The sequence below is a fragment of the Biomphalaria glabrata genome, chromosome 12 (genome assembly GCF_947242115.1).
Source record: "Biomphalaria glabrata chromosome 12, xgBioGlab47.1, whole genome shotgun sequence".
Taxonomy (NCBI): domain Eukaryota; kingdom Metazoa; phylum Mollusca; class Gastropoda; family Planorbidae; genus Biomphalaria; species Biomphalaria glabrata.
Genome location: NC_074722.1, coordinates 38,036,032 through 38,056,232, shown reverse-complemented (window position 1 = coordinate 38,056,232; position 20,201 = coordinate 38,036,032). Strand labels below are relative to the sequence as shown.

The following is a 20,201-nucleotide window of genomic DNA, read 5'->3' as shown; positions in this document are numbered from 1 at the left end:
AACATATTTATTTTAGAAAGAAGGTGTGGCTGTTTGATAAAACAACAACATAAAAACGGCATTATAAAATTAATATTGTGGCATTCTTGGTTTGAGCCGCGAATAAAAAATGGTTAAACTATGTTTAAATATTGGAGGATCCATGGAAATATTTATCAAAAAGAGACCACAACATGAGCCGGTGTTGCTCACATTTAAGTAGAGAGATAATCATGGTGTCTAACGCGTAAAAAAAGTATAATTGTCAAATAACCTATAATTAAGTATCAAATCCATAGGTTTCTACCAAAATAGTTTCAGAACAATTTCATTTCATTTTATAACTTTTCGTTCATGTGGCCCGCGAGACGATTGTAGGAAATTATAAAGGCCTGCGGGCCGAATTAGGTTGGGCATCACTGGTAGGTTATAGAATATAGCTAGCCAGGAAAACCAGTGACTTGGCAGAATTTAAGTCATTGGTTAATATGCATGACTAAATGCATGACGCGTAGGACGTAATCATCTTCTTTTTTGAAGTAACGTCTGTATTATATAAGATAAGATAAGATAGTGCAATAATCGTGGAAATTACAAGTTTGAATGACTCGCTATTTAAAAAAAAAATAATAATTAAGATACGTTTTTTTCGTACTACAAAATATGTCTTATGCCACTCCAAAAACTACAAAGAACTATCGACGGCTCAAATTAATTATGTTAGGAACACCCCTTTTTTCAAGTGTAACAATTTTCTAGGCTAGATAGATCTAGATCTTAGACTATAATCTAAATCTACATAGTGGAGACAGTTCAAGTTGTAATAAATTAAAATCTAGTAGCCTATATAAATAAATCTTCTCTTCGGGTATTTACGTACTTTTGAGTACCAGCGTACTACGTAGTTTGTTTATGGGCACACCAGGAAGTAGATCTACTTTTCGACTTCTTAGTCAACTTAGTGTACAGGAAATCAAATGTCTATTTAGATTACATTAGACTCATGATTTGAGTCTGGTTGTACAGCATTTAACAAGATACAGAGAAGCTTATTCAAACTTATTGCTAGATTTGTCAGTGCTAATGTAGGTCTAGTCTAGTGAAGCTCAAAATTTACCATGGAAAATGGTAGAACTAGATCTAAAGCTGAAACGGAATATTCTCAGTTTATTAATTTTTTTTGTGACCACTCTTCCGAAGAGAACGATGATGGCCCTATTGTGTTATATTCCCCTTACCTTGTACTCAGTGAACTTGAAGGAGAATGTTTAGAATGGATACGACGATATTTAGCAATGCAGTAAGTTGATCTGTTTAAATTTAAATTTTGTTAGAAATTGAAGTTGAAGTGTTTTACTTTTGCCACTTTTGGCCATTTTCAAATCATTTTGCCAGTTTTGGTCATTGTGACTTGTGAAGTGCTATTGAAGATTCAAACATTTCAGAAAAAATCTAGATAGATCTACAGACCTGCCTACCAAAAAAAAGTCCAAATGTGTAACACTTGCGTAACACTTATATATATATAATATTAGATGTCATGATTAGATCTATAATCTAAATCTAGATCAATAGAGATGATATCTAGACTAGATCTGGATCTATGTCTATATAATGAATATAATCTACTCTAGATCTGGGCTCAAAAGTGTTACCGATGCCGTGGATCCGCTAGATCCAAACTTTCGTAGGCCTACCTTCATATTTGATCTATTCTATACTAAGACTAAGAATCTAGATCTAGTCTAGATCTAGACTAGATGGTAGTAGATGTTATCGATCTAGAATCTAGATCTAGTCAATCTAAATTCTAAATCATACTAGATCTAGATGACTAGCTAGACGCTAGCTAGATCTATTCCTGTATAACAAGTTTTCTAGATCTAGAATCCAGATCTAGACTAGATATCTACAATGTCACTCAATGTGTTTTGAATCGATAGCTCTTCGATTTTTTTTCTATATAAATGAATACGAGAATCAGGAATGCACCAACATAATTAATTTCTACTCATGAACTTACAAAAAAAAAAGTCACGTTGGTGTATCAGCTAACTGACGGTACCAGCCCGCCACTCCCTCACTCACGTGTTCTTCATTTCTAGACATCAAATTGCTATTAAGTACCAATCAACGTATAGATCTGGGCACATTGTGTTCACCCCACCTTTTCTGTTTCGCCCCTCTCCCCACAGGTGGGCTTAGCGTGACCTCTGTGACCGCTTGTAAGCTAGTCTAGAGAGGAGAAAAAAAAAGCATACGAAATGCGCAACGCGACGGGTTAAATGCGTATTTGCGTACTGGCGGTCATTTTTGGGAGATTTTGCGTAACGGTAGGCAGGTCTGGATCTAGAATCTAGTCTAGTCTTAGATTATTACTTAGATTTAGTAAGTAATGGATTATTATCATTATTAACAGCGTGGTTGAGAGGCCTAGCTACTAGTACGCTTGAACTTGGCCTGTCTTGGCTACCTATGATTATGAAAGAGGCAGTGGCTTGAGGTTCGACACCTGACTCAAGCTCAGTTGTGTTTACTGAGTCCCCATATAAGATTGGACCATAGATAGAATAATTAGATGCACACATCTTAGATACTCTTACGCTGAAATGAAAAAAAAAAATCGGATTCAAATTACCTTGATTTTTTGTGACATACATCTGGGCAGGCACTTAAAAAAACATGTTTTTGCTAAAAAAAAAAGAAAAAACCTAGTACTTTAAAAACCCAAAAATATCTAAAACATGTTTAAGGGACCTAAAAAATGTGTTTATTATATATAGAAATCTGTGATATTTTTTTGGGGAGGAATATTCTTCAAAATTGCATTTTTGGGTACAAATCTGTTTTCCGCCATGGCATAAGTATGAAATTAGCGCTATATATAAGCCATTATTATTTATTTACAGCGTTGCATGATGATGATCAATATGAGTGACATGTATGATTGTAGAATCTAATTATCTAGACTCTATAAATATGATCTATCTATAGACTATACTGCTATACTTAGTATAGAATATAGTAGAAACTAGATCTAGTAGTATGTACTATACTATACTTCAATCATTCAATTCATTGTACAGCTAGATTCTAGAATCTAGATCTAGATCTACATCCTAGCCCAAAAAGCCATAGGCTAACATCCATCAGAATAGCAACAAGTAGGGTTCCAACCCAGCACCATTCGAGACAACAATCCAGAGTGCATATCACATGACCACGCTGCCATCTGGACAATCTCGTAAATCTACACATTACATGGTTAGAATAAAATGCTATAAGGACGATATTTAGTTGCATTAATTTGATCTGTTTGTTTTACTTTTGGTGGTGTTATTTTACAATTCAAGACTTAGATTGTCTCAACTCAAGAAAACATTACGTAACTGGAACCGACTTAGAATAGAGCAGTGAGGTTCATAACAAACGAATATTCACATTTGACTAGGGTAACACCTTTAGTAAAATCACTAAATTCAAGATAGAAGACTCAAGTAAAGTAGCAATTATCTATAAAACACTGAACCATATCTGCATATACAAAAACAAAATCTAATAAAATACCCAGAAAGACACAATGACAGAGGCACATTCCTCGTTCCATATGCTAGGACAAATTTGTACAAATGCTCCTTCTTCCTTAGTGCTATTAGAGCATGGAATGGTTTGCCTGAGCAAGCCAGGAAAACCAGTGACTTAGCAGAATTTAGATCATTGGTTAATATGCATGCCTGTATTAATTAAACGTATGTATTAATTAAAATCCAGTTGTTTTACCATAACCTGTATCATGCTAAATAGAAAAATGTGCTCTGTGTTGTCTTTTGAAAGAGAAGATGCTCCAATACAAAAAGTACTACTTTATACAAACATGAAAAAGCTACAACAAAAAATGCTTAGAGGCATTTCTAATTTAGCTATTTATAAAATCTCAAGATTTTGTCAACTGAATGTTATAATGGACTTATATATTACTTCTGACTATTTCACTAGAACTCAATGTTATAATGGACTTATTTAATATATATTACTTTTGACTATTTTACTAGAACTCATTTAGACTATCTTGTCACTTAATATTGTGATCATTTTAGCAACTGTCCCAGATCTCTGTTGTCTCAACTTATGAGAGCTGTTTTTACAAGATTTCAAGACAAAGTCAAATTATCTGATTACTATGTGGAGATGGAAGCTCAACAAACAAACTACAATACCGATGGTGGAACTGATGAAGATAAAAATGTACAACCACGTACGCTTATTTTAATTTTACTTTATAGCTTCTTCTTTCTTTAAGCATGATTATTTTTACTCTACTTGTTTTTTGAACATGTTTGTTTGTTTGTTTTACTTATTTCGGATGTTCCTTCAGAGTTGAAGATAATTACTTCCTAGTCCAAACCTCCCGCAGGACGACGGGGGATGGGAGCGTGCAGGGTTTGAACCCGGGACCATCAATAAGTCCGAACGACAGTCCAGCGTGCAAACCGCACGACCAGGCAGACATCCATTAGTTTATTTACTGTATTAACTTGTTCTTAGCCTTGTTGAATCCCACTCTTCTGTTTCTGCTACTACTTCATGTTTTCTAATCTTGTAGATTTAGTGTACTTCTTGTACTTTAATTTATTGGATGAATTACTTCAGTGTACTTCTTGTACTTTAATTTATTGGATGAATTACTTCAGTGTACTTCTTGTACTTTAATTTATTGGATGAATTACTTCAGTGTACTTTAATTTATTGGATGAATTACTTCAGTGTACTTCTTGTACTTTAATTTATTGGATGAATTACTTCAGTGTACTTCTTATACTTTAATTTATTGGATGAATTACTTCAGTGTACTTCTTGTACTTTAATTTATTGGATGAATTACTTCAGTGTACTTCTTGTACTTTAATTTATTGGATGAATTATTTTAGTGTACTTCTTGTACTTTAATTTATTGGATGAATTACTTTAGTGTTCTACTTGTAAAAAAAAGTAAATTTTCACTTTCAGATCTTGTGTGGTCTATAGGGCAGATGATGTAAAGGTCATCTGTTTCTGTGTCTTGTGGTCAATGAGGGTGTCAGGTGACCAGCACAATGACCAACCACCTTTACTTTTCCCCAACTAATGTCAGGTACCTATTAGAGCTGGGTGGAGTCAGAGGTGCTCGAATATTCTGAAATTAAAAATCCCAGGATTTGAACCCTGGACCCCGGTTTGGAAGCCAAGCGCTTTACCGCTCAGTAGATGGATTACTTTAGTGTACTTATTGTACTTTAATTTATTAGATTTTCTTCTTCTTCTTCATGGTTCTCATTGTTATGTTGGAGTGTTCATATGACTAGACCAATACATGAGATGAACTGCGCAGTGGTTTCCAAATCAGGGAGCTCTCCATATAGTTTTCTTTCTATTTGGGGTGATTTGGGGCCAATGTCTCATACGGGCCTCTTGGTAGAGAGAGCAATTTTGGAGGACGTGGTCGGCATTTTCTGGTGATACTCCACATGGGCAGATTTCACTGGTTCCAATTTTGAGCTTCCGGTACATGTGTTGTCGCATTCTGTTGTGTCCGGTCCTGAGTCGAAAGATTAGACGTTGGTCTTGTCGGGATAGCTTGTAGTAAGCGTCATTTTTCTTGTGATTTGGATGGGAGCTCGTCCATTTCTCATTTATTAGATGAATTACACTTCTCAGATGTTGGTTTAGCTTATTTGCTTGCAGTTTTTTCGTATCATTCTTAAACACTTAATTCTTTTTTTTACCTTTAGAACTAGACGCTGCAAAATTGTTGGGTAAAGTCCTGTCTGAAGTAAAGGAAACTCTCTTGTCATGGAAACATTCTCCACCAACCTACACCGGCAACTTGTCCGATTTTCTGGTCAGCTCATATGCTATTAAAAACACAAGACGTAAAATGGAAGATAAGCATGTTCTCATCACTGATCTAAACACCCTTTATGGTTTAAATGTGAGTCCACAAATAGATTTTTAGATTGATGTTTAGACTGACGTAGACATGAAATACCACTTCTGATTCATTCACTCATCTATCACAAAATGCTTAAACCACCAAAAGGATTGACATGAATTTTGTAGACATGTTCAGGTGCTATTTTTGACTGTTTTTTTTTGTTGATAATTTGGCAATCTGACCATGAAAAAGTGTGAGTCTTCTATTTACTTTGTACTGAGTTTTTGGTATTTCCCATTAAAAAAAAAAAAGCAACAGAATCTAAAAATAACAAACAAAAACTAAACTAATACTTTTTTCATTATTTGTAAACACAGAGTTGATGCATAACTGACCATTATAAACATTTTATAGAAACAATTCGATGTTTCCTTTTTTTTTTCTCCCAAAATATAAGAAAAAAAAAAAGAAGCCTATCAAATGTTGCAACATACTAGAATTCTCAGGCTAAAAGTGTGGGGAATCATTATAATTCTGACCATTTCATTGTAAATAAAAAAAAATGGAGGGTGGGTAATAAACTTTATCAACTATTTTTCAATTCAGTGTAAAATGCATATAGGGATACTAGAATTCAATATAAATATATATTTCTGTTAGGTTTGCTAGTACTTTGTTCATATTTCTAATAATTAAGATAATAAAATAGTGCTGAAGACTTGTCAACATTTATTTTAAGTACCATATTACTGGACCAATCTGTCTAATTAATTAATGCTGGCTATTTGTAAATGTAATTTTTATTAATAATGGACAGATGTTAATGTCTTTATTCTACTGAATTTCAGAACTGCCCCCCTCAGTCATACTTTGCTATATTTGATGGTCATGGTGGTTCAGAGGCTGCCACATATGCTGCAACCCATCTTCATGGCCACTTAGTAACAGACCATAACTTTGCTTGTGACCCAGGCCTAGCCATGAAACAAGCCTACAAGACCACAGACTATTCATTTGTACAGAAGGCTAAAAGAGAAGTAGGTCTATTATTTCTTTACACCATTCAAATTAAGAAAAATTCTGCATAAAATTTACATTTGCTAAACCATTTTTTATTTGCAGAAATTAAACATTTTTGATTTTGTTTGTATACAAACTAAAACATTTTTCTAGTGTTTGTATGCAGCTATTGTCTGTGTTGGGTTTGTACTAAAGTCTGTGGTAAACTATTTAATACAGGATTATTTACGAGTAGAGTGAGTCAATAAATGACATTGTTCAATTATTAATACCATGCTAACAACCAATGCAGCCTATCGGCATCAAGTGCTAAATAGCAACTATTTCAATGCCTAAAAAAATAATATTAATTCAATACTATGCTGTCAGCCTGCCAAACAATTCAGCTATGCTAACAACACCTTCGCACAGGCTCAACTCTAAGCTGTCAATAACCCAAAGCTAATTCTAAAGCTGGCTTCCAGGTTTGGTCATTAAAATAAACAAAGATAAGCAACTTCACAAAAGATAACACAAATCAAAAAGAGAAATTAAACAATGATCTAAACAGGTACAGTATTAAACTTGTCTGAAAACTGGGAACATAATAGCAACCCAGAGCTCAAAGTACTCCAAACATTTAAATACATGATGAAGCTATAAAGAGGGAAAGAAAGCCACCAAACAATAGGTGACATATGCACAGCATTCAGAGCACTGTCGTAGCTAGCCATGTGCAAGTGGTGCGGGCCACACGAAGCATCAAGTGGTGAGGTGCATCAAACTAAGGATTAATTTTCTTAATCAAGTCAACGCATTGTACATATATGAACAAAGAAAAACTACTGAATTTGAAATGTTTACTAGAAATTAATTTACTCTGCTATTTTTGTTAATGTCCTATATTCTTTCTTAAATTAAACGTAAGCTGATATCCAGGTTGAATTAAGTTTACTAGATTTGATTAAATCTCTGAGGGCAACGCACTTTTACATGCACACTTTCTTCTGGGGCACAATTTTTAACTCCATTGTTCAGTACGCTGGTTTCATCTAGATCTAGAGCTTATAAATAAATGCCTAAGACTCTAAAATAACAGAATCTGGCACTTAATGGGCATCGTGAACAAGGAGAAAAAGAATGACCAAGACAAAATCTAGGTCATTTCTTGGGGTTTGTGAAATTATTATCCAAGAATGACCCATTCCTGGGAGAAAATGTGATTCGAACTAAGCTTAGTTCCAGACCAAATGCGTACTTCTTCACTAATACAAAACACACCTATTGTAATATTGGGTGGTAGTGAGCCAAATATTTTTAGATTTTTTTTTTACAGTTCACCTGACATCACAAAACTAGATCATTTTTTCCAAATGTTGAGGTTACGTTATCATGGATACTGACGGGGTACCGGGAACTAATTCTGTAGTCTTTCATTGACACCATCTGAATTCATTATCTGCTCGAACCATTTGGTTGGAATTCGGACTGAAGTTAAAATCTATTCAGTAACATTTTTTCGGTACACTGGACCGTTTACACTCCTTTTATTGACTTCAGCACACTGCTAGAACGTCCTCAACAAAATAACCGGAACTAGCCTTAAGCGCTTGGTTAGAACGCACTGGAGCGCCAGAGAAGTCGTTAAGATAGTTATGGATTCATTTTCAAAAATTATAGAAACTCATAGAGACATTGACTAGAACAGATGGAAACTCTTCTACTAGGTCTGAAGCAGACAGAAACTCTTCTACTAGGTCTGAAGCAGACGGATTGTTAGTTGCTATGCAGTCTTCATTTTTTCATCTATCTTGAGTTTTTGGCCCCTGTATTAACTGTATTAAGCAATTACGGACACAACAGAATGCGACAACACATGTTCCGGAAGCTCAAAATTGGAACCAGTGAAATCTGCCCATGTGGAGTATCACCAGAATATGCCGACCACGTCCTCCAAAACTGCTCTCTCTACCAAGAGGCCCGTATAAGACATTGGCCCCAAATCACCCCAATAGAAAGAAAACTATATGGAGAGCTCCCTGATTTGGAAACCACTGCGCAGTTCATCTCATGTATTGGTCTAGTCATATGAACACTCCAACATAACAATGAGAACGAAGAAGAAGAAGAAGAATTATATTTTTTTGAAGTTGAGGGGCATCACAATGAACTACCGCACTGGGCATCATATACCCTAGCTACGCCACTGATTCAGAGTACATCCACAATTTGTAAACAACAAAAGAATATGTGCAGAATTACACAGTGTGTACTGTCTCAACTTACAGAAAATATCCAGTTGCTAAAATCACAGTTGACATATGAATAAAGGAAATAAAAGTGCACACCACCCACAGTTTGGCGAGTAAAATACTCTTAAAATAAACCTAAAATATTGATATTTATATAGTATAGATCCACCACTTTTTGACATAGTTTGACCCTAGTAAATGTTACTCAGAAGGTCATGGGTTAGTTGTTCAGTTATACCTCAAAATATTTCCTTCTTCATGACAACTATTGTTGATTTTTCAACATTTTAAGTTCTTTAAATTATATCCAACAAATTCTTTGCCTTCTTTTTATATGGGTAGGACAAGAAAGTTCTTGTTAGAGGAGATACATCACTGACTTTATAATGATGGTTTTACTTTCTTCACATGTGCTACTCAAAAAATGATATTTTTATTATCCGGAAATAAGATGCTATTCAAGTTTAAGAAGGACCTTTGCCAAACCTAAATTTTCATGTTTAAGCACTTAAGGGTTTAACTAATACTACCTGAAAACCAAATCTGAAAATTTATCATTGATGCAAATAGAATTTAGGCAAATTAAAATATGTGTAAAACTTTGATATAAACTTTAAACATTTATTACAAACCATCGACTTTCTTGGCTCTTACACAGTCAAAATCTTTGGACCATGTGGTAGTGTTTGCGGTTTTGATGCGGAGACCATGGCAGTCTGTGAAGCCTTAAAGGTCATTGACTCTCAACTCGGCGAGGGACATTTGAGGGCAACACAGATTGTTGTGGTCACTGACTCAAAATCTGTACTACAGGCTTTGCAAAGCCCCGGACTGTCATCATGGCTTCACATAACATCAAACAACGCTATGGCACCCCTGTAATAATGCAGTGGGTACCGAGTTACATAGGTGTGACTGGCAACACAATTGCAGACTCTTTGGCCCACCAGGGAGGGCAAATTCCACCCACTGATCAGGCTGTAAGCTTTCATCAAGCCCTGGCTATAATACAAAAAACAGAAATGGAAAAGTGGTTTGAGTGCTGGGACAAGTCCCAAAAAGCCTGTGGAGTCTGGGAGCGCATGAGGTGCCCTGACCGCACTTCCCCGTGGTGGAGGCTGTCCAGGCCTGAGCATGCTATTATAGCACAGTGCAGGACAGGCCACTGTCCTGTTGGCTCATATTTCTCGCGGCTATGGCCAAATTTTGATTCACAGTGCCCCTGCTGCGGGGAAGAAGAGGAAACCGTGCCTCATATTCTGTTTGACTGCCCCAGACTTGCTGATCTCCGTCTCGACAGGTCTGGGAAACCCAAAATTCTCGACCTGTATGGCAACATTTATGCACTACGCAAGACAGCAGGGTTTCTGTCCAGGGCTTTTGCAAGAGAGGATTTGAGCCTCTCAAGCCCTCACTCTAATGGAGTTTGATGATGATGATGATGATTACAAACCATATCTTTTTTTTTTATGTTTCCAATTTGTTTTTTGTTTTCTCTTCATTTTGTTCAAAATTAATTGTAATTGTGAATTGAATAACTTGAACCTTAAAAATAAACAGTGCAGACAATATATTTGTAATTAATAGGGTTCCATGATTAATGCCATCTGTGTAGAAGTTAATTAATATAAATTACTTTTTAGAAAATAATGTATCAAGGAGATTTGGAACAATTTTATAGAAGAAAGTGAACCTATTGCGTCTTAAATATTGCTCTTTATTGTGCTTTTCGTTGAACAAGTGCTTTTCATTGAACAAGTGCTTTTCATTGAACAAGTGCTTCTTGTTGAACAAGTGCTTCTTGTTGAACTAGTGATTCTCATTGAACAAGTGCTTCTTGTTGAACAAGTGCTTCTTGTTGAACTAGTGCTTCTCATTGAACAAGTGCTTCTTGTTGAACTAGTGCTTTTCATTGAACAAGTGCTTCTCATTGAACAAGTGCTTCTTGTTGAAATAGTGCTTTTCGTTGAACAAGTGCTTCTCATTGAACAAGTGCTTCTTGTTGAACTAGTGCTTCTTGTTGAACAAGTGCTTCTTGTTGAAATAGTGCTTTTCGTTGAACAAGTGCTTCTCATTGAACAAGTGCTTCTTGTTGAACTAGTGCTTCTTGTTGAACAAGTGCTTCTTGTTGAACTAGTGCTTCTCATTGAACAAGTGCTTCTTGTTGAACAAGTGCTTCTTGTTGAACTAGTGCTTCTCATTGAACAAGTGCTTCTTGTTGAACTAGTGCTTTTCATTGAACAAGTGCTTCTCATTGAACAAGTGCTTCTTGTTGAAATAGTGCTTTTCGTTGAACAAGTGCTTCTCATTGAAGAAGTGCTTTTCATTGAACAAGTGCTTCTCATTGAACAAGTGCTTCTTGTTGAAATAGTGCTTTTCGTTGAACAAGTGCTTCTCATTGAACAAGTGCTTCTTGTTGAACTAGTGCTTCTTGTTGAACAAGTGCTTCTTGTTGAACTAGTGCTTCTCATTGAACAAGTGCTTTTTGTTGAACTAATGCTTCTTGTTGAACAAGTGCTTCTCATTGAACTAGTGCTTCTTGTTGAACAAGTGCTTCTTGTTGAACTAGTGCTTCTTGTTGAACTAGTGCTTCTTGTTGAACTAGTGCTTCTTGTTGAACTAGTGCTTCTCATTGAACAAGTGCTTTTCATTGAACAAGTGCTTCTCATTGAACAAGTGCTTCTTGTTGAACTAGTGCTTCTCATTGAACAAGTGCTTCTTGTTGAACTAGTGCTTTTCGTTGAACAAGTGCTTCTCATTGAACAAGTGCTTCTTGTTGAACTAGTGCTTCTTGTTGAACTAGTGCTTCTTGTTGAACTAGTGCTTCTTGTTGAACTAGTGCTTCTTGTTGAACAAGTGCTTCTTGTTGAACAAGTGCTTCTCATTGAACAAGTGCTTCTTGTTGAACAAGTGCTTCTTGTTGAACAAGTGCTTCTTGTTGAACTAGTGCTTCTTGTTGAACTAGTGCTTCTCATTGAACAAGTGCTTCTTGTTGAACTAGTGCTTTTCATTGAACAAGTGCTATTCAGTCTTTCAATTTTCTCTTTCTGTAAGTCTTTCTATCCTTCTTTCCTTATTTGTCTTTTTGATGGTATTTCTTCCAATCCCTAATGTATATAGAGTTTGGCTATCCTGAAATGATGATGACCACTTTGTCATCCAATGTGCTGATGTCTTTGCATTGAGGTTTTGTCCCCCCTCATGTGAATGGTGAAACCTAAGTTAGCTCCCTAGAATGTTCAATGGGCAAGTTATTCATTTGTCTTGATTTTTGCCATCACTGTTTCCTTGTCTTCTGCAATTTTTGTGTCAGTTTTTACAGTGCATTGTCATGATGCTCTGTCATGTGCTTTCATCTCCAGGTGGCGTGATCAATGTAGAAGGCTTTCAGAGATGCTTTGAGGGTGTCCCTGAAATGTTTTCTTTATCCACTGTCCTAGCCATAAAGGAGTCTTAAGGGATGCATGAGTCTATAAAGTGTCTAGCGCTTCAGGGTCATTGTTAACTTTCGTTTGATGTGTGATGGACTCACTAATGATGACAATATTTGTACATTGATTAATAATAACACATTTTTCAGAAATTATTTTTTTTTCAAAGAAATATTTGTAACTTTAGATATTGCTTTTGCCTTCAAACAGGATCTACGCAGTGGAACAACGGGTATATCTGTATTGATACGAGGGTCAGATGTCCATCTAGGATGGTTGGGAGATTCACAGGCTATTATTGTTCAAAGTGGGAAACCAGTGAAGATTATGGAGCCCCATAAACCTGAAAGAGAGGTATAGTTTACACATCTGTACCTGTAACACTCATCCAATCTTAATTATTATATCAAATACTATTCTGCATAGTTTTATTATTAATCTATTTAATATACTTTTTGTAGGATGAAAAAAGAAGAATTGAAGCTCTGGGGGGCTGTGTTTTGTTTATTGGTACGTGGAGAGTCAATGGAAATATAGCAGTCTCTAGGGCAATTGGTATGTATACTTCTGTGGTAATCACATTACTTACATTTACCTATGCAGTATAATAATTTAGTATGTTTTTATAAAATATATTTAACTAGGCATGTGTTTCTATATTTCTTAGGCGATATAACACATAAACCTTTTATCTCAAGTGATGCAGATGTCGCCAGTTTTCAACTGACTACACAAGATGAGTATATTGTCATTGCTTGTGATGGATTGTGGGATGTATTAGATCCCTCGCAGGTTAGTCATTAAGCAAGTTTTATGTTATTTAGCGTAGAGAGAATTCATCATCTTACCTATGTTTAGGATAATATTTAAAAACTACACCTGCTTTTTTTTCCGTATAAAATTGTTTTTCATAATCTTTTATTTAAGATATATAGATGTGTCTGTATGTAGTTTGATCTATAAGTATAATATTAATTCAACAGAATTTAGTTTTATGGCGGCCATTAGATGGAATGGCTCGTTAATCAGATAAATCACATTGTATTAAATACTCATTGAGATGAAACATTTGAACTGGAATATACGTTATGGCAAAACTAAAGTAGATACAATTTTTGTACTAGAAGTATTAACACTCTGAGCTCTGGCTATTTTGATGATGTGATGCAATGCTTTTATTTCATTGGCTTCTATCTCCAGGTCACACATTTGGTCTATGATCATGTGCAGTCTTCATCTGATGACATTGTTGGAGTGGCCAACATCTTAGTAAATGCAGCAAAAGACAAAGGCTCATCAGATAACATTTCTGTTATAGTGGTGTTTTTTAAGACAGCGCTGGCTGATCCAAATAACACACATTTACCTCTGGGGCTTAATGAGCTTAGAGACACATTGCCCACATCAGCTCCTGAAAGGATTGACACACTGCCCACATCAGCTCCTGAAATGAGAGGCACATTGCCCTCATCAGCTTGTAATTCATCTTCAGCAGCCAATGACAAATCAAACATGCAGACAAAAGGCTCTTCTGCGTCTTCTATATCCCTGGAATCTTCTTTAGGGCTGTCCAATCATTCATCGCAAGTTCTGGCATCACAAAGTCACATAAAGTTAGGAAGAGTAACCAGTTGCCATAAAGTCAAGTTGAAGTCATGAAGTCATTGCTTCCAACCTCAATGAGTAACTCTTTCATATATCTATTGGTGCTTCATATACAGTCAATTTTGTATTTTATTTTTGTATTCAAAATAACTTTGAAATGTATTCCAGTGATTCCCAAATTTGTTTTTAATAACACAGTATTTGTTCAGATTTGACTTTTTAGAATGTCAATTAAAAGTCTGAAGTGGGGAAAAAAAGGTTAATAACGGCTTGGTACTTAATGGCAGATTTTTTTGTCTAAATTATTTTACCTATTATACCAAGCAGTCTACTCATTGTAATTTATCATTGATTTTTTGGTGAAGCTTTAGCTAAGACACCCTTATTGGATTTTGTATTGTAGTAAAGAAAAATAGAATTTTCAAATCTTTGTCTTCTATTTGTTCATTCATCATGGCCTGAGACTAGTGTCTGCCATGAAGCTGATTCCACAAAGTCTCACTCACATCTTGGTAGAAAGTTCAGGAGTATTTTTCTCCAACAACTCATTCTGTAATAGTGCTATCAACAAAACAGAGGCACTTCCTGTAGGCTTTTAAAATAGAAGCGGACCATTTCTCTGTAAATAAAGAACTGTTCCCTGGCTTTTCTAATCAAGACTGCATGATGTGTCTTCTTTGATTAAAATTTTCTGCCATTCAACTTTGGTGCTGTTTTTCTTCCCCTGTAAGTGTGGAGATGGTGAGTTGAGTTTTCTTGTTTTTTTAAACCTTTTATTCCTACATAGGATGATATTCATTAAAGCTAAAGCTGATTGCTAGGACAAAGCTTTCTTCAAGTTAATAGGAGCACGTGAGCTTGACTTCATTGTTTGGAGAGCACAGTAGTAGATTAAACTCACATTTAGCTTCTATGCACTGTACTCGTTTCATTTCCACGTACACTTTTTTTGCTTATATTTACACTAATAAACATGAAATATCTGTATTGGGGATCATGTTTTTGTTTCTAGACTTTCAAAAGCTCTTGTGGCCTTGAGGATGCTCTAAACTTGTATGTTTCTTGACATGCCATATACATTAGATTTCCCCTGGTCTCTTTTCTACTTACATCTACTACTGAAGCAATAAAATGTGACACACACACACACACACAAAACAATCAAAATTTCAACCCAAAAAAAATTGAATCAAAGAAGTTCTTTGCGTGCATGTAATCAAATTAAAAACTGAATGAAACATATGTCAACAGTGAACAAGAAGACTAAGGGAAGTTTGTGTTACACATTAAACTTTGGGCAGCCCCCATGAGTGATCCTACTCTCACATCACATTACACCCACCATGGCAAATCTAGATCATATTTACCCAATTCTCCTTGATTTCACAAATCTAAAACTGTTATAATCATTAACATATTTAGGAGGAGACTAATCAGTGTCCATTTCTCTTTGAAGTTGCTGATGAACTGCCTTATTCATATTGCTTTGAAAATATTTTTTTTGTATATGTATATACCAGATGCATACTTGATTTCAAAAACGAAAGGGCATAATTTTGTGTGACCACTAGAAACTATTGTTACTATTAGCACAATGATGTTTAAATGTAATTGAATCTACATTTGTAGGGAATGTAAAAATAAATAAGACTGTGTGTAAAATAAACCATAATTTTTTATTTCAAAAGTAAAAGCATATATTTTTGGAGAATCCTCTTAAGTCTATTTAGAGCTTGATGATGGATTGCCAATAAAGCCGGTAGACTTTTAGAAAAGACCATGGGAATTTTGAACAGCATTTTGACTCCTTGAAATTGTTTATATGTTGTTGCATACAATATATAAATATACCTACAAGTATGTTTTTAGAAATTCAAAAATAGTGCTTGCACTTATGTTTTGTATTCTCTTTTGAAATAACATCTGTAATTAGTAGGATAACCTTATTAGTGAAGGTGATTTTGTTATTTGAGTTTTTTCAGATCCAAACAAGTAAAGAAAACTGCACAAGAACAAGTGCCATTTTACAAAGCTAAGAAATAAACATTTACTTGCTAGCTTTTTTAAAACGATGTTTACTTTGTATAACTGTTCTCAGATTAAAACTACCTAAACGCTTAAGTTCAATTCTCAAATTGTTCTTTTGCCTGCTGACAACATAGAACCATTACAGTTTAAATATAACCAAATATACTAATTAAGTGAATATAGAAAATAAATAATAAGAATGAGTTTTGACAATCTAAGTATTGAGCACACACACTTATTGTTTTATTTTTTTTTTATCATCCCCTTAAATAAACATTTTGGGAGCCACTGGTGATATGTAAAAAAAAAAATGTATAAACTTAATGTATTTAGGGCCTCTCTATTTAGGTCCAATTTTTTACTGTTTATATTGCTATGAAGTTTTTTTTGTTTTTGTTTTTTTTTTTCCAGTCAAATGTTTTTCTGATCATTATTTAGAATATATGTTGAGTATGCAACACCACATGTGTTCAGTTGTCAATTGAAAAGATTAGATTAAGATGTGTTTAACATTATATGAAGTTTTGTTTAGACAACACGTTGAAATGAATCAAAATAATTGTATTAAATCATTCTAGCATTAATGTTTTAATGCAGTAATATTAAAGTCCTGGCCTGTACTATGATGGGGAAGATAAACTTACTAAAGGAAGAATTGTATAAATCTATTTAGTTGTAGTCTATTTATAGTAGTGGAGCTGAAACAATCTAGATTAGCCAGTACCCTAGGGGAAGAGTTTCATTCAGAATTCACAGACCTACATGTGTTTCAAACTTTAGCCAGTACCCTAGGGGAAGAGCTTCCTTGGCCCATTCAGAATTCACAGACCTACATGTGTTTGAGACTTTAGCCAGTACCCTAGGGGAAGAGCTTCATTCAGAATTCACAGACCTACATGTGTTTGAGACTTTAGCCAGTACCCTAGGGGAAGAGCTTCCTTGGCCCATTCAGAATTCACAGACCTACATGTGTTTGAGACTTTAGCCAGTACCCTAGGGGAAGAGCTTCATTCAGAATTCACAGACCTACAAGTGTTTGAGACTTTAGCCAGTACCCTAGGGGAAGAGCTTCATTCAGAATTCACAGACCTACATGTTTCAGACTAACAAAGCAACAAATATGTTTCTGAATTATGTAAAAAAAAATATATTTATTTTAACAATTGTTTATTCTAAATTTAAAAAAAAAACAACCAAGTTTTGGCATTTGATAAATGTTTAAAATTATCATTTTTTAAAATACCCAGATTGGTAGTACCTCATTATCTGTTAAGTAAGCGTATAGAAACATTCCTGTAAATTCAATGCACAATACATAATGATAGATTTTATATAATTAAACTATGCCTAGACCATTCAATTGCAATATAAAGTCGTCAGCAATATTTGTTCACCTATTAACCAAAAAATATTTTCATGGGAATAGCTGTAAACTTTGTACCTGTAAAAAAAAAAATTACTTAGTGGCATGCAGATTGAGTCTGGCACTTATAATCTCTTCTTGTTTTTTTTTTTTTTTTTTTTTTTTTTTTAATTAGATATTCATAATCAATAATTTGTCTTTGATTTTGAATGTATGAAAATTGATTTGAAATTGGAAAGTTTATTTTTACCATGATATAGGTAAAGCTCCAGCTCTGGATTTTTATTTCACAGAAAACGGAGGCTTTAATAACATTAACATAAAAGCCTCAAATCTACTGAAATCTTAACATTAATTTTCATTTTGTGTGTGTGTGTGTGTGTGAAATGTTTATGACTATGTTTTCAATATTGATCAGAAAAAACATTTGACATAATTCCCTTAAAACTTACAATGTATCTATCCAATGATAGTATCCTATGATAATATTTGAAGCTGTATTGTGTGAAAGTCTCTTATGTTGTTGCACCAAATGCTAGAATGATATTTATCTGATTGTGTGTGTTCTATGATAATTTTGTGAAACTAAGCAAACTTTACAGCTACCTTCATCAATTAAAATGTGTTGATCATTTTTTTTTTTTAATAGTGAAATCCAAAATACTATTAAAAAAAATCAAAAGCAGTTTTTAGAAACAAATGACTAAAGCTAGAGTTTTAAATACAAAAATGCAATAGAAATCATGTAGAGTTAATATTCAATTATATGGATGGCTGCCTGGTCGTGCGGTTTGCACGCTGGACTGTCGTTCAGATTTATCGATGGTCCCGGGTTCAAACCCTGCCCGCTCCCATCCCCCGCCGTCCTGCGGGAGGTTTGGACTAGGAAGTAAACTATCTTCAACTCTGGAGGAACATCCGAAACATGTCAAAACATTTTACAAACATTTTATATATTTTTTTTCAAAGCAATACTTCACCAATCTCAGGGTGTTATTTTGTCATGTTTGTTTTGCAAAACGAATTTAAAAATAAAAGATGAATTACTGTTGAAGGCATCAGAAAACTGTGGTATGACTAATCTCTATAAATATAACAGCCTTTATCATGACCTCACTCTCTACAGAATATTTCTTCCCTGTAGCAAGATTAGACAACATCTATATTATTATTAATAAGTGACATTGTTAGCAATATAATTATAAATTATGCTTTAAAGGCAAAGACTGCTTTAATTGATCCTTTTGTGAGCTAAGCACTTATTGCAAAATTTTCATCAAATATTTATTATGAAAATTCTTGGGATTGTATAAGCTTTGGTTTAGGTAAAACTGAAGGAATGCTAAAAAATAATTAGAATAAAATAGGTACATTTTGTTTTTTTTTCATTAAACAGGTAGAATGAACCATTTGGAATTTCCTACCAGAGTTAAGCATAAGTCAACTTTTTCAGTGCGACAGATCTAGACCATTGCTATCAATTGTTTTTGTTAATTTATTGTCCTACGTTATGTTTGAATAAAGGGATGTAGACAAATATTTTGTTGTTGCATGGATCAATCAAATTATCTTATCCTACCATATCTGTTATACTGTGTATCAACACTCAGTTTTTTAGTCTTTCTTGTTGTATTGATTCCATTTCAGTGTACTTATGGCAGCCTTTGAAGATACTATTTGATATTCATATATAGGTCAGCATTGAAATTCTCTTATATAATGTTTCACTTTTTTTAAAATCAGTTCTCATGTAATTTAGAACATTGAAGTTGATTAAGGATACCTATGCTATAGAAGTAATTTTGAATAGATGTGTTGGTCAGCATTGTAAATGTATGGAAGATATTGTTGTTTATAGGGGTTCAGTGTCATGGACTATGTATTCTTAAAAAGCAAAAAAAAATAAATAATTTTGCTGCCAAGATATAAAGTTGATTTAACAATTTAAAATAGATTGGACCCATTGAGTTAGGTTCATAGGGCAGAAAATAGGAAAGTGAAAGCAAAGGCTGTTAACAAATAACATGACATTGCACCTTCTTAGAAGACCTAAAATCAGTGGGCACCAGTTTAGAAGAGGCTGTGGAAGTCTCCCTATGTCTGATCTATGTGGGGAGAGCTTACCACCCTATATGCAAAATGGCGATGGAGGACCTAAGTCTAGTAGATACATAAACTCAGTAAAAATGTATAATAGTGTAATTAAAGTACTATCAGTTAACTCTTTTATGTTCCACCTATACAGACAGTTCTTAATGTTTTTGTCAACAGTACAATGTACTGAAGTGTTGGTGTTTTGTTATTGTTCCCTGTTCTGCAAGCGAAATGTTTTTGTTAGCGAGAACCAGCAATTTAAGAAACCAGATAACCTCATATTGATATGTTCTATATTATCTCTTATATATATTTTTTTTTTTACAATAAAATAGTTTGGAATGTTTCCAATGTCTTGAAATAACAATACTCATAAAAAATGTTATTGATTAAATTGTTAATTTTTTTCTTTTTGTTACTTTTTTGTATTTTGCCAACTGCTTATGTTTTCTCTTGTACTACTACACTTTAAATAATACTACACTTTCTGCTAATAATAGACAATAATCTTGTGCTCTTGAACATTTCTGACAAAATGT

At 34.3% G+C, this 20,201-nt stretch overlaps 1 protein-coding gene across 1 annotated transcript; it reads left to right on the top strand.

Moving 5' to 3' along the window:
• The first annotated feature begins 922 nt into the window (after window positions 1-922).
• On the top strand, window positions 923-20,068 carry LOC106072121 (protein phosphatase 1E-like). Its single transcript, XM_056006326.1, has 8 exons — window positions 923-1,279; window positions 4,077-4,234; window positions 5,748-5,947; window positions 6,739-6,927; window positions 12,783-12,926; window positions 13,034-13,127; window positions 13,240-13,364; window positions 13,773-20,068. Exons 1-8 carry the CDS (start codon window positions 1,098-1,100, stop codon window positions 14,229-14,231), a joined length of 1,551 nt encoding a protein of 516 aa, XP_055862301.1. The 5' UTR covers window positions 923-1,097; the 3' UTR covers window positions 14,232-20,068.
• The last annotated feature ends 133 nt before the right edge of the window (window positions 20,069-20,201 follow it).

What these genes read in the sequence shown, in the direction of transcription:
- LOC106072121 (XM_056006326.1), top strand. Translation starts at nt 1,098, where the DNA reads ATGGAAAATGGTAGAACTAGATCTAAAGCTGAAACGGAATATTCTCAG. An exon ending in CGACGATATTTAGCAATGCA is followed by an intron (nt 1,280 to 4,076) that starts GTAAGTTGATCT and finishes TGATCATTTTAG; the next exon opens with CAACTGTCCCAGATCTCTGT. An exon ending in TACAGAAGGCTAAAAGAGAA is followed by an intron (nt 6,928 to 12,782) that starts GTAGGTCTATTA and finishes GCCTTCAAACAG; the next exon opens with GATCTACGCAGTGGAACAAC.